Source organism: Opisthocomus hoazin, chromosome 12, assembly GCF_030867145.1.
Source record: "Opisthocomus hoazin isolate bOpiHoa1 chromosome 12, bOpiHoa1.hap1, whole genome shotgun sequence".
NCBI lineage: Eukaryota > Metazoa > Chordata > Aves > Opisthocomiformes > Opisthocomidae > Opisthocomus > Opisthocomus hoazin.
Genome location: NC_134425.1, coordinates 24,139,495 through 24,153,007, shown reverse-complemented (window position 1 = coordinate 24,153,007; position 13,513 = coordinate 24,139,495). Strand labels below are relative to the sequence as shown.

General features: G+C 59.1%; 1 protein-coding gene and 1 non-coding gene across 2 annotated transcripts in view; one reads left to right on the top strand and one right to left on the bottom strand.

Annotated features, from left to right (window-relative positions):
- The first annotated feature begins 3,862 nt into the window (after positions 1–3,862).
- The window catches only part of LOC142362810 (uncharacterized), a 31,188-nt gene continuing 21,537 nt past the window's right edge, over positions 3,863–13,513 (top strand). The window contains exons 1-7 of the mRNA XM_075433431.1: positions 3,863–3,985; positions 4,035–4,474; positions 4,572–4,787; positions 8,316–8,466; positions 11,322–11,489; positions 12,163–12,225; positions 13,266–13,373. Coding sequence (XP_075289546.1) covers positions 3,863–3,985; positions 4,035–4,474; positions 4,572–4,787; positions 8,316–8,466; positions 11,322–11,489; positions 12,163–12,225; positions 13,266–13,373 — 1,269 coding nt within the window. The remainder of the gene's footprint in view (positions 3,986–4,034; positions 4,475–4,571; positions 4,788–8,315; positions 8,467–11,321; positions 11,490–12,162; positions 12,226–13,265; positions 13,374–13,513) is intronic.
- On the bottom strand, positions 7,312–7,382 carry TRNAG-GCC (transfer RNA glycine (anticodon GCC)). Its single transcript has one exon. It is a non-coding gene; the product is annotated as a tRNA-Gly (tRNA).

Here is a 13,513-nt window from a genome sequence, read left to right as displayed (position 1 = left end):
TCTGCTGGTCTTCAAGAGGCTGTTGCTGGGCAATTCGGAAAAGCTGCCTCTGGTCCTTCGTAACAGTGGCACCGTACCTGCCCAGGTGAGGACCTGCATGGGGAATGTTCTGGTCTGGGAACAAGTGCTCATGCCATGGAGGAAAGGTCCCAGAAAACCTGGTAGACCTTGAAACAGGTCTCAGAAATTCTTTTTAAGCAAATGACTGACTTTTGCTTTCCCGGAAGGGTGTTTCTCTTGGAAATGGGATTTTCTGACCAGTCTGTCCTTTGCAGTTAAACACAACACAACAAAGTTGGTGGGCTGTTCTTCCCCCTGCCCTTCTTCTCATGTTTCAGCTCTCAGGGGCGTGTGTGATGTCCTAGTTACATTACATTGTGTTTGATCCCGTTTTACTACCTAATAATTGAACTCAGTTGTAGTTGAATTACCTGCTGCTCGTTACTTTTAATACTTTCTGTCCTGTTTGGTTATGTTTAAATTATATCCCAATACCTCTGAACACTTTTTTCTTTTTCTCTGCCTGATTTTACTTAAACTTTGTGCCAAGAGCCGTGTTTGAAATGGGGCAGCGTTCCGGGTTCCCCGCGCTGGCCCAGCAGCAGGACGGTGTCCATCTGCGTGCCATCCTGTACCCACACCGGCATGGTCGTGCTCTGTATCCCTTTTCTCAGTTGGCGACAGACGTGTTGGATGAAGGGGGAGTTTTCTGCTTGAAAGCCCGGCGCACCACACGCTGCACCTACCAAGCTGCAGGAACGCGGGCGGACTCTCCTGGAAAAGGTAAATTCGTTAGCCATGAAGTGTGGTCATGCACACAGGGGCAATGTGTGCCTTGCTCTTGGCTTGGCCAAGCAGCAGCCAGGTGTTAGACACAATTTCTTCCCTGAGGCTCTCGGTACCCCTAGTTTTTCATGTGGACTCTGCCGCATTTCTTTCTAGCAAGTCATAGGAAGTTTTCCTGTTCTTCTGGGCATGGTGGGTTGGGTTGGAGGGACCTATCACCACTTCAGTGGACCGTCTGAGGTCTTGGCTGCATGTGGGAAGTTAGCAGGCTGAACAGAGGCAGCCCTTGAGCCCACAGCCAGCCAACAAAAGCCAAAACCGCTCTTTGACTCAGCTTTACGTACAGCAGGAGCTGGGTGGATGCAGTTCGAGTGAGAACTAGGTGTTAACTTGAGGTTAAGACACTTAAGCAGCGATATGCAGGGTGATGTTGTAGTCTTGTGAACGTAGCAGGAGAGTCTGAAACCAGTGGTGGGACAACCTGTACTTAGAGGCAGCTGGGATTCAACCTCTTATTCCTCTTACACCCTGTGGAAATATCTGTCGTTGTCTCTGATTTCCATTGCTGTGCAGAGAAGAAGCCGCACACCGCTTCCCTGGTCCTGCACCACGGGGAATTAGCAGAGTTTGACGTGCTTTTCAAACCCACCCTGGCCCGCCGTGTGGAAGGGAAGATCCGCCTGTCAGTGGTGGACAACCCGTATGAAGAGACCACCATTCAGCTGGTGGGCGAAGGCTACGACGATGACTTCACGCTAGATAACATCTATGGACTAGCAGCAGACAGCAAGGAAGAAAACACTGAGGGAAATGTGAAGGAAGACGTGACTGAGGGTAAGACAGGCTGTCAAGATGGAGCAAGAAATAGGAAAATACGCATTTCTACTCACCTTGTGCTGGTGCAGGTGTGGTCCAGCCTTAGCGGACAGATCCTGCTGCCTTTTGGAGCTTACAGAGCAGCCACACTTGAGAGCACAAGGGAAGATTCTCTGTCAAGGGAGAAGCTTGCAGGCTAGCAGAGAAGGGTCAGAGATACCAGCGTTCGGCTGAGTATCTCTAGCAGGAGGTCTACCAGCCACTGGTACACGATGGGAGATGAAGACCATGTGTGATAATTCGTCCTCTGTATGACCAGGCCTGTGCCGTCACCCACCGGAGCCAGTGGTCTGTGAGCGTGCCTGCCGTGTGCGTGGAGGCAGCGCGTGCTGCACTGCTTGTCTCTGCACAGACACAGCCACGCGTTTAGGGAGATGTCAGGGCATGTCCCTGAAAGCGGTGGGATTGGGAGCTGCATCTCCCAGAGGGAAGGAAGGCTTGGAGCAAGGGAGAGTTGAGTTGGGCGTACGCTTGTCTGCGTGTGTGAGGGGGGCAGATGGACCTCACCGCTCGCTGAGATCTCTTGCACTCATTCTTAACAGCTGCCAGAGTGGACCACATCCAGTTTGGGGACTGTCACGTCGGGAAGCCCTACGCTGTGACCTTCACCATCACCAACCGCAGCAGGGCGGAGGCGATGCGCTTTGAGTGGCTGGCAGCCCCCCCGTTTCACTTCTCCCCCCAGGTGAGCTGGGACGGCTCTGCCTTTCCCCGCTGCTTGAGCCCTGCCCGGCATGTTCCCAGGAGCTGGCAGGGAGTGACCACGTACCGGTGAGAGCCCGTTTGGGTGCCACGTAGGAGATGCAATCCCTGGCTTTGCTGGGGCAGGGCTGTCAGCCCCACAGAAAAGGCTCCATGGTGTGGGAGCTTGCTTTGTTTGTCCTTTCCTCTATTCAAACTCAGATGAATACGCAGCAAGATGCAGATTCCTGGCACAGCTGCTCACCACATCAGTCCCTGTGTTGTCAGTCCTGCCTTTGTCAGTGATTCCAGTTTGGTCTTGGCTCTCTGGTTCTCTCTAGGTGGGACATCTCCATGCTGGCTGTGCTAAGGACATCACAGTGACCTTGAAATCGGATGTCCCGGTCACCTTCAAAATGCACCCTGTGAAGTGCAGGGTGGCTGGGATCACCTTCCAGCTGCCGCCGGACGAGGTTGCCGACTGGCACGACTGCCTGCGCACCGTCCACTGGGTGGAGGATACCACGAGGGGCCCGGTAGCCCCAGGCAGATGGTTTCTGAGGAAGAAGGTAAGAAGCGCGATAGCAAAAGCTAACCGAGCTTCCACAAAAAGAGTTGCCGATGGCAGCAGACCTGCTGGCTCAGCAGCTCCTGCTTCCTCCTGCCGTTTAATCCATCCGTGACGTTAACCAGCAGTGCGTTTTAGGGGAGAGGTAGGTGCACGGTGACCTGGTACGCTCACACGAGATGGGGAAATCGTTTTGACAGGAGAAGTTTAGCCAGATGCAAACGACCGATCTCTGCCAAAAGCTGCCCTGTTGCAGCCCGGGTTGAACAGGAGGTCGTATTTTACGATAGCACATTTGGTGGTGTTAAAATCTCTTCGTCTGATTCAGTGCCTTTTCACGAACAAGGAGTTAAATCCACTGCGCTCTGTCTCAGGGGGCCAGGAAAAGGGTCAGACGCCCTACAGGGTTGAAACATGGGGACTGGTGCTTGGTGATAGTCCCCACGGGTGTATTCACAGTGGTGGTGGTGATTGCTTTGATCAGTAGGTAGAAACAAATGCTATAGTGGAAGGGCCAAGTTTAGGCATCTTTCCAGGGAATTAAATGGGAATGGTCCTTCCTAGCCCCTGTACGTGGCTGATTTTGGAGGTCGAAAGGCTCTCTGCTCAGTTTGACTTTCTGGGCTCTGCTGAGTGATTCTTCCCTCTCCTGTTTGGAGGTGATGGGGCCCGAGCCAGAACCAGCTCACACTGTCCTGGAGAAGAGCAGCCGCGAGGTAGAGCTTTGCCTGAGCGCTGTCGTTGAATATGCCGACTTCAAGCTGGATACGGACATGATTCAGTTCAAGGAGACCTCGCTCTTCCAGATGAGGAAGTGAGTGCTGGAGGCCAGGCTGGGACCTGCGAGTGGGAGCTGCCTTGCCCACCTTAAAGCCCCGCAGGGTCTGGCAGCAGGGTCTCGTGGGGTCTGGGTGCGTGGCTGTACCTGCTGGGCCCGTCTGGGCAGTCCCCATGGCCGTTCACCGGGGGTGTGGTGTGGTGGGACGGGTGCAGCGCCGGGCGAGGGAAGGGGCCCCCGGCCAGCGCGATGGCAGGGGCCCGTCGGTTCCTTCCCGAGGAGCCGGCCTGGCTTGTGTGACACCCCCTCCCCCCCGCCCCGCGGTCCCTTCTCTCCCCTGCGCAGAGCGACTGCGCCGACTTCCAGACGGAGAAGAGCGTCGCCGCGGCCCCCGCCAGTCCGGGGGGCTCGGAGGTGAGCCTGGACGTGACCTACGAGCCCTGCCAGCGGGGCGAAGCCAGGGCCGTGCTGCGGCTCTGCTCCCCGCTCAGGGGGGAGCACAGCATCCCCCTCTTCGGCCTCTCCCTCGCCTCCATCCCCTTCAGAAACGCCTTCCTCCAGCCCACGGCCTTCCAGGGCACGGCGGAGCACCCGGCCTTCGCCGTCAGGGCCCCGAGACATTGCGTGCCCACAAGACGGCCTCCATCGCTGTCTGCTCTGCGGGCGGCCCGGCCCCCGGCACCAGCAAGATGGTGGTCTCCTGCCCCGGGGGGGCGGGCGTCTCCTGCGTCTGCTGCCTCCGCGGGCTCCTCCCTCAGCAGTGACCCGCTCCCCTCCCCGCGGGAGTTTGTTAATTAAGGGAGCGTTCATTAAAGGTAAAGGAAGAGCTGCTGTCTGGTGGGGAAGGGTGTTCTTGGCGGCGGGGTGTGGCGTTGCGCGTAGGCGGCCTCCGCGCCGCTGGGAGGAGCTGCGGGGCGGGACAGGCGGGGCCGGCGGTCTCCGCGCCGCGGGGGTGCGCGGCGTCACGTGGGCGGGCGTCACGTGGGCGGCGGGGGGCGCAGGCGCGGGCGCGGCGGGGGCAACGAGCGCGGAGCGGGAGCTGGCGCCGGACGAGAAACTGTACGAGAAGAGGAAGGTGGCGGCCCTGGAGATCGAGAAGTGAGCGGCGGGGGCTGGCGGGAGCCGGGGGGGCTGCGCCGGGGGCGGGGGTGGGGGCGGGCAGGCCGGCCCGGCCCTGAGAGGAGGGGGGGGGGCCTGGGGCTGCCCAGGATGCTGAAGGGGGGGTGGGCGAGGGGTCACCCCGCGCCGGTGGCGCAGTAACCCTGCCCGGGGACAGCCTCCGGGGGGTGGGCGGGGGGGCTCCGCACCCTGCCTGCCGTCCCGGTGCCGCCGGTCGCGGGAGTTGGGCTGCGAGCTCGGGAGCCGGGTCCACGGTGAGCCCCCTGCAGAGACCTAGGTCCCCCGTGAACCCCGTGGAGGTGACCGGGTCCCCCGTGAACCCCGTGGAGATGACCGGGTACCCATGAACCCCGTGGAGATGACCGGGTACCCATGAACCCCATGCAGAGATCTGGGTCCCACGTGAGCCCCATGCAGGTGGCTGTGTCCCCAGTGAACCCCATAAAGGTGGCCGGGTCCCCATGAGTCCCGTGGAGATGACCGACTCCCAGGTGAGCCTCCTGCAGAGACCCGGGTCTCCGGTGAACCCCGTGGAGATGGGCGGGTCCCTGGTGAACCCTGTGCAGGTGGCCGGGTCCCCATGAGCCCCGTGGAGATGACTGGCTCCCAGGTGAGCCCCATGCAGGTGACCGGGTCCTGGTGAACCCCCTGCAGAGACCTGGGTCCCCGGTGAGCCCTGCGCCAGCAGCGGAGCCTCAGAAGCTGACCGGGAACGCGGCACCCGCTCCTCGGCGCTGCTGGTGGAGGTGCCGGCACTTTGGCCGTGGGACGCGAGGGCTCCCCAGGGCAGCAGGCCGGCGCTGGGGCGGCCGTGCCCCTCATCCGTGCCCCTCATCCACGCCCGTCGCCCGCACCCATCTCCGGTCAGCCGTGGTTTGTCACCTCGCGGTGCCGTCCCAGGTCTCTCCCGCGCTCCGTCCCGGCTGCCGAGGTGCAAAGCGCCCGCTGTCGCCCTCGGGTGTTGCCCGGGCTCCATCCGGCATCGCCGCTGCTCTGGCGCTCCCGGCGCCCACCGCCATGGCCGTGCCCTCTCTAGTGCTGCCCGCACACGTTCTCCGCGTCTCCTCTCGCTGCGCTGGGCTGGGTGCTCTCTGCTCCTCCGGTCCGTGGCTTTGCCAGGGAAGGGCTGTGTCCTCCCCGGGCGCTACCGGAGGGCTCAGCTCCCGCAGCAGACCCGAAGCATCCCCTCGGGACAGCCCAGCGCGCGGCTGGGAGCATCGGTCCGAGCCGGAGGGCGAGTTCTGGGTGGGAGACGCGGCTGTGGTGAGCCTGCGAGGGGAGCAGCCGGTGGCGCGGGGACGGAGCTGCTCTGGCCAGGCTTTGGCAAGGGGCGCGGGGTGGGAACCATGCGCCTGGGACGTGGAGGGTGCACCTGGGCGGCAGAGAAAAACTGCTCGTGGGGTGGGATGGGTGTTTGCTGGGGTACAAAGGCGATGCATCCAGGCCCTTCTTCGGTTCCAAGGCGTTGATCTTTTGCTCGTTTTTACTCTTCTTCACGGGAGTGGTTTCCTAAGGGTGGATTGGGGTGGGCGCGCTGCGCTGTCCTCGCAGCTCCGGCCACGGGGACGCTTCGGTAGCTGCCCCTTCGCTGCTGCGCAGGGGGATGCTCTGCTCCTGCTGATTCTGACCCAGGATGACGGTTTCATGCTTGGCTTGTGCCAACTGAAGTCTGGTTTGGCATTAGCCAGTTCAGCTGACGGAGCTGGAAGCCCAGTTTGGGGGAGGGTTTGAGGGGGAAGGCAAGGGCCAGCCCTCTCTGCAGATGCACGGATTTAGAGCGGCTCAAAGCCATCGCAGGATGGCACCAGCAGCCTCTCAGCTCCGGTACCTCCTCGTCCTCTGGCCTCTAACGCGGGAGCAGCTCCCGCTGCCTGCAGACTCTGACGCTGTGCGCCGCTTCTTGCCTCATTAGTTAAATCTGGAGCCCTTTCAACTCTTGAAGCAAGTCTGTGAAGTTATTCCTGTTTAGACAAAGCTCTGCTCATTAAACCTAGGCGGTGAAAGGATCGCCCCGGCAGTCGCTGCTGCTCGAGCTTGGTGCGTTCCTCCTGCCGGAGCCTGCTGCTGGGGTGGGACTGGGGGCCGGAGCCGCCCCCCCTAAAGCAGCAGTTTGTGAGAGCAGGTCGGGCTGTAGCTGCTGGAGAGCTTGGCTTCGGGGGGGTGAGCTGTGTGATATCCCCGGGGAGAAAGGGGGCAGCTGCTCTGCTCAGAGCAGGGTGAGAACAGAGCTGCCGTTAATCGTTTCGAGGGGAGAAAGTTCATAAACATCTTCCATAATGATTTTCCTGGGTTGTAGAGTGGGTGATTGCCCAGTGGTGCCCGTCTCGGAGAGGGCAGCGTGAGATTCGATATAGGGCCAAAAAATCCCCTAAGTGGAGTTAGGCAGTGGAGGCTTCTACGCCTTCATCGAAGATTAAGGTAAAGATCCTTATATAGGCCAAAATTTTGACATGCGTGGTCCCAGGTGACGGATAAAAGTGGAAGAAAAAGGGAAAACCAGCGCTGCATTGGCCGGGAATCAAACCCGGGCCTCCCGCGTGGCAGGCGAGAATTCTACCACTGAACCACCAATGCCAGATGTGTGCTGCTGGCTGCACAGCTGGCCCTGCCACAGGAGAGCCGGGCCTGGAGGGCTGGTCGGGCGACCCGGGGCCTTGGAGCGATCTGTGGGCTGGAGCGGGGTTATGGCCTCTTCGTTACAGCGCGGCTGGGTAACGAGGGGTTGCGGGGGAGGAGCAGGTCTGGCGTGCGGAAGCTTTGCTGGCTTTTTGGTTAAGCCTTGCACTGGTGAGTAGTGTATTTAGATAAATCACAGAGTCATTAAGGTTGGAAAAGACCTGTAAGATCATCAAGTCCGACCGTCACCCCAACCTCACCACAGCCCAAAGTGCCACATCCAGACGTTTTCTGAACCCCTCCAGGGATGGGGACTCCCCCACTGCCCTGGGCAGCCGGTGCCAACGCCTGACCACTCTTTCAGTAAAAATATTTTTCCTCATCTCCAATCTAAACCTCCCCTGACGCAGCTTGAGCTTCCTCTCGTCCTGTCATGATGAAGCGGCGTGCCAGCTGAACTGGGTGGCTGCAAGGGTCAAATCTTCATGCTGGGCCTGTGTCTGGTGGGCAGCAGTTCCCCGCCGAGGCACCAGCCGAGCGGTCTCTGTGCCGCGCCAGGGGCGAGCGACCCTCGTAACCTGGCCATTGGAGAGGGTGCTCGAAGGCGCGGTGATGTCTGTGCAAGGACGCAGCCGTGGCGAGGTGGCCCTTCGGAGCCCATCCGGGGCCGGGAGTTCGTGACCGGCGTAGGAGGCTGCAGGCTGACACGTGAGCGGGGAGGAGGGGAGAGCTCTGGTTTCACTTCAGCGTTCCCCGTTTTGGTACCACTTTCTCTGGCGTTTGTCGTGGCTGAAAATCCCTGTTTCGGACAGCTGTAGGGAGCCGAGCTCCGGAGCGTTCGTGTCGGGCAGACCCTGAAGCCCCCTGGGTGCTTTCCTCTTCTCTCTCCAGGCTGGTGCGAGAGTTTGTGGCTCAGAACAACACGTCTCAAATCAAGCACGTGATCCAGATCCTGTCGCAGGAGTTCGCGCTCTCCCAGCACCCCCACAGCCAGAAAGGCGGGCTCATTGGCCTGGCCGCCTGCTCCATCGCCCTGGGCAAGGTACGTAGGTGCCGGGGGGGGTTTCGGCTCGTGCAGGTTGCGATGGGGGGAACGGCGGCTCCTCCTGGGTCAGCGTGATGGGAAGAGTCAGGCTGGTGGCCCCACAGCTCCCCGGCTCCCTCCCTGCGTTGCAGCGTACGGCTGGGTTGCGTTTGAGTTTCCCCAACGTGCGCAGCCACATCCCTTGGGCTCAGGAGCGTGTTCTGGCCTGGGTCTCATCTTGGCAGCTCCCTAGGCGTGGTTTAAGTCCATCTGTCCGCCCTCCGTCTCCAGCGGCTGGACTGGACTCAGCAGGTTGAGCACTGGTTTGTGTTAACGGAGCTGCGAAGAGTCTCTGCCCTTCCATCTCCCACCCCCAGCTCAGCCGGCTCCGGCAGGGCCTGCGGGAAGTGGTGTTAAGCTGTGGGCCAAACGGTGGTGGAGTCGTTGTCAGAACAAGCGAGCGGCGCGAGGTGTCAAGCTGCGCTAGCCTGGGCTCGCAGCTTTCTCTTGGGCGCGGCAGAAGTTTCGCTTGCTGAGTGCATGGGTTGCTTGGTCTGGTTCTGGAGGCATCATATTGATGCCCTTGTGCGAGAAGTTGGCTGATTTCTGTCCCAGTTAAGGTTTTTCTCTGTAACTTCCCTCTCGTTAGGGAGAGCCAGCTCAGTGAGTTGCCTCCAGGGCTATGCTAGAGCACCTGGATCCCCGCGGAGAGGAGCCCAGACCCTGCAGGCCCGCGGCTCCGTCGGGCGTTTGACTCAAACCACGCAGCTGGTTTTTGAAAGCGCTTAGAAAGGAAGGAGTCGGTTTGGTCTGTAGTAAGGTGTGTGTCAAAGAAAGCAGAGGGCTCGGGGAGAGCGGGTGGTGCCTGTTAGAAGAGCTATGAAGTAAATTAGAACTCGTTTATTCCCCTTCTAGAGTCGTGATCGGTCTGAGCAGATGCTTTGAAGCCTGGTGGCTTTTACGCTGACAGCCTGTATGCTGCTGGTTGGGGGCTTCTGAGCAGTGCTCCTGCTTCGTCCTCTTGTTAAAAGGCCGAGTTTCTTTTCAAGCCCTCCTCTCCGGGGTGAGCAATGCGCTGCTCTGCCCTCAGCGCGGGCACCTAACCCGCCTTCGCCTCCGGCACAGCTCGGGGACAGGAGCTCTGTGCTGCCGGTGCAGCTGGCGCTGGGGAGTGGAGGAGCTGCTTTTGGTGGCCTTGAGGGGCACTGAGATAACTTGGAGTTGGACTTCTAATCTGCTGGCTTGCGCCTTGTTGATTTTCTTACTGTCCCCTGTGCTAGGCACTGGGGAAATGCTGGCGTGTTTCCCCAAAGCAGGGTTTTTTAGCTTCAGAACAAGCCAGCCTCCTGCCTCCACCTCTGGGTCTGTCTGAAACTCCTGCTGCGCTGCTGAATCCTTAAGCAAAAGTCTTTTGGGCTGGGGGTTGGCGTCACTAATGACCGTTATTTGCTCACGTGCAGAGTCAGGGTCGGCCTAGCGTGACCCTTCTGTGGTGCAGGAGGACAAACTTCCGCGTGTAACATCAATCTTGCCTGCGAATAGAGCCCTGCAACCACTTTATCTAACAGATGTGTCCAGCTTAGCTGTGCTAGCTGTGGTATCCCCTCGTCTGTAAGCACCTGCACGGGCTGAAGCTGCTCCTCTTCTGGTAGCTGGGACTGTGGCTGAGTGAGTGTTTCTGGAGACCGCAGGGCAGGAAATTGCTCTGGGGACTGCTGAAGGTCTGTCCTTTTGTGAAGCCTGTATCAGCCGCTCCTTCGTGGTCCCCAGCTCCTGACGTTACAAAGAGGAGCCCAACAGACCAAGGGCTGCTTTGCTTCACTGAAGGTGCAGGTAGGATCGGTCCGACCCTGTCTGGGATGTTCTCCCTGGTCCTGGAAACCTCGGTGGGTTCATGCAGAGACCAACTGGTGGAGCAGGATAAATCCTGGCGGAGAGCTGGTGGCCGCTGGCTTTGCTGGGGATCTGCCTCGTCTCCTGCCTGCGGGGCAGAGGGAGGCAGGGATGCATTTCTCTGTGAGTCTGTCTCTAGCAGAGACGAGCGGTGTGCGGTGGGAAGCAGCCCCTCTTGCTTTGCAAGGCTCTCGAGCAATGGAATAACTGCCCAGACTTCACAGAATCACAGAGTGCTTTGGGTTGGGAGGGACCTTTAGAGGCCATCTAGCCCACCCTCCCCTGCAGTGAGCAGGGACATCTTCAACCAGACCAGGTTGCTCAGAGCCCCATCCAACCTGGACTTGAATGTTTCCAGGAATGGGGTCTCTACTGCTTCTCTGGGCAATCTGTGCCAGCGTTTTACCACCCTCATCATAGAAATCTTCTTCCTTATATCCAGTCTAAATGTACTCTCTCTTAGTTTAAAGCCATTGCTCCTTGTCTTATTGCAACAAATCCTGCTGAAAATATCTTCCCCATCTTTCCTGTAGGCCTCTTCAGGCACTGGCAGCTGCTCTAAGGTTTCCCTGGAACCTTCTCTTCTCCAGGCTGAACAGCCCCAGCTCTCCCAGCGTCTCCTCATAGGAGAGGTGCTCCAGCCGCCAGATCATCTTTGTGGCCCTAACTTCTTCACGACTCTGGGAATCAAAAGCAGCCAAGTACAGCTGCAATAATCTCTTCAGTTGCTGGTGTAGCCTCCCTCGAAACGATTTTTCAGCTTGCTCAGTTGGCTGTCATTGTACCTGAATAAGAAGATTCAGTATTTTCAGTAATAAAATGCAAAATTCAATAATGAATACTGGCCAGGGTAGATGCACTAAGCCATCCCGGGTCTGAGCTTTTGTGGCATGCCCACGTGCTCCCTTCCAGGGCTGCGCCGTCTCTTCCCTGTCCCCGTAGCATGGCCCTCAGCTAACTGGTCCTCTCCTGTCCACCAGGACTCTGGGCTCTACCTGAAGGAGCTGATCGAGCCGGTGCTGACGTGTTTCAATGACGCCGACAGTCGGCTGCGGTACTACGCTTGCGAGGCCCTCTACAACATTGTCAAGGTGGCCAGGGGCTCTGTCCTCCCCCACTTCAACGTGCTGTTCGATGGCCTCAGCAAGGTGAGAAGCTTCCTCTCAACTCTCATGTGCTTTTATTTCCCATGCTGGAGGAGTAAGGCTTGTCCTCTAGTCCTTATCTTCTCTGGGTCAAACAAACCGAGTTGTCCAAGGTCTTCTTTTGAAGGAAGCTGGTTTGCTTTGACCCAGGCAGGTCCGAAGGACCGAATGAGCAGTTTCTGCAGCGGCACAGTGGCCACTGACGTTGCGGGTGCTGGAGCTCGTTGTAAGATACCTTGTTTTCTGTTCTCAACTTCAAGATGTATTTTTCTGCTCCTTATTGAGTGGTGTTAGGAAATGAGGCTGACAGGACTGCTGCAGGTGAGGTGGCTCAGCAGTACTACGGCTTTGTGGGGCCTGCAGGGTCAAAACCATGTCTGCGTATGCGTGTCGTTGCAGTTTGTGCCTGGAGACTTGTGTTTCTCTGCCGCTGGAGTGTGGCTGCTGGCCCATGAAAGCGTGCACAGCTGAGGGAGGTGATGGGTGCTTGATAACCCCCCTTAGGAATTCTCTTGGGAGAATTTATTGCAGCCTGATGAGGAGTTGGAGATAAAGGGACTTCTGTGTCCGTCCCTGTAACGCCAAAGGAGGGCAACAGCCCTGGGAGCTCTGTGGCAGAGCGGGGAGCAGACCTGGGGCCTGCTGCTGCAATGGCCCTTGTTTCTGTCATTCACAGCTGGCTGCCGATCCTGACCCGAACGTCAAAAGTGGCTCTGAGCTCCTTGATCGGCTTCTCAAGGTAGGTTTTCCCCTCTCCGGCAGAGAATCCTTGGTGCAGGCTGCAGACATGTCCTGGCTGGGGATGTGTCGGTCCCCGAGGCAGCAGCTGCTAAAACCATCCCAGCTCAGTCCTGTGGCTACTGTCGAAGCATTTCTTCCTCTCACTGACCGTAGCCTGGTGGACTGAGGGTCTGGTGGCGATCTTGGGCAGCTGGGTTGAGGGGCTTGTAGGTTATCGCGGTGCCACGTGTGCGTTCAGCTCTTGGGAGCCGGCTGTGTGGGGAAGCAAGGCTTGAGTCTGAGTTGAGTGGCAGCCCTGTCGCAGGCAGCAGAAGGGCTGTTCCCCTGCTCCTTCTCTCTTGCCTAAGCGAGTAGCGAGGAGAAGTGAGCGGAGCTGCTCTGGGAGGAGCAGAGCTGCTGCTTTGGGCTGGGGGGCTCGGTTCCTGTTCTGCCTGCCGATGGGCTTTTGCTTGCACGGACCTCTCCGTTCCTTTTCTGCTGCTCGGAGGTGAGTGGCTCCCTGCCAGGTCCTGCCCCCCCTGCTCCTCCGTGTTGGCACAGCGGTTAACGCAGGCTCTGCATCGTCTGCTGCAAAGCTTCCTGCTGGGAAATCCGCTCCACCGCCCTGATGCGAAAGACCCAGCCGTGCAGCCAAATCCCCTGAGAATCCCCCGAGCGTGTAGGAAGAGCTGCTAAAGGAAAGCCAGGGGACTCTCCCACCGCTGAGACGCGTGGCTACGTCAAAGCTGCTCACTGGTGTGCGTGCATTGGAGAAGCTCCCACCCTCCTCCTGTTGAGCCAGGCTGGCACGCAGCGAGCAGGAGCCTCCCGCTCTGGGTCCCGCTCAGCTCAGCGTCAGTCCCTGCCCGAAGGGGATTACTAGCTCATCGCCTGAATAAACCAGGCGGCTCTTCCTCCCCAGGTCTCCTGACCCGCACACCCATGTGTCAAACTCTTTGTCATCTTTGTCTTGTCACGTGCCTTCAGAGAGGCCGGGTGGGGGTTGGCAGCACAGGGCGGCGGCCGTCCCTCCTGACACCCTCTGCTTGGGCTCCGCAGGACATCGTGACTGAGAGCAACCAGTTCGACTTGGTCGGCTTCATCCCGCTCCTGCGGGAGAGGATTTACTCCAACAACCAGTATGCCCGCCAGTTCATCATCTCCTGGGTAGGTACGCGCGGCGCCACGTCTGCCTGCCAGTCCCAGCTCCGAAACGCTGCGGACCCGTCAGCATCCCGTGTCTGGGCAAACCGCAGAGATCCGTGGCGATGGGTGAACTCGGGCACTTGAATTTACTTGGCAGGCTT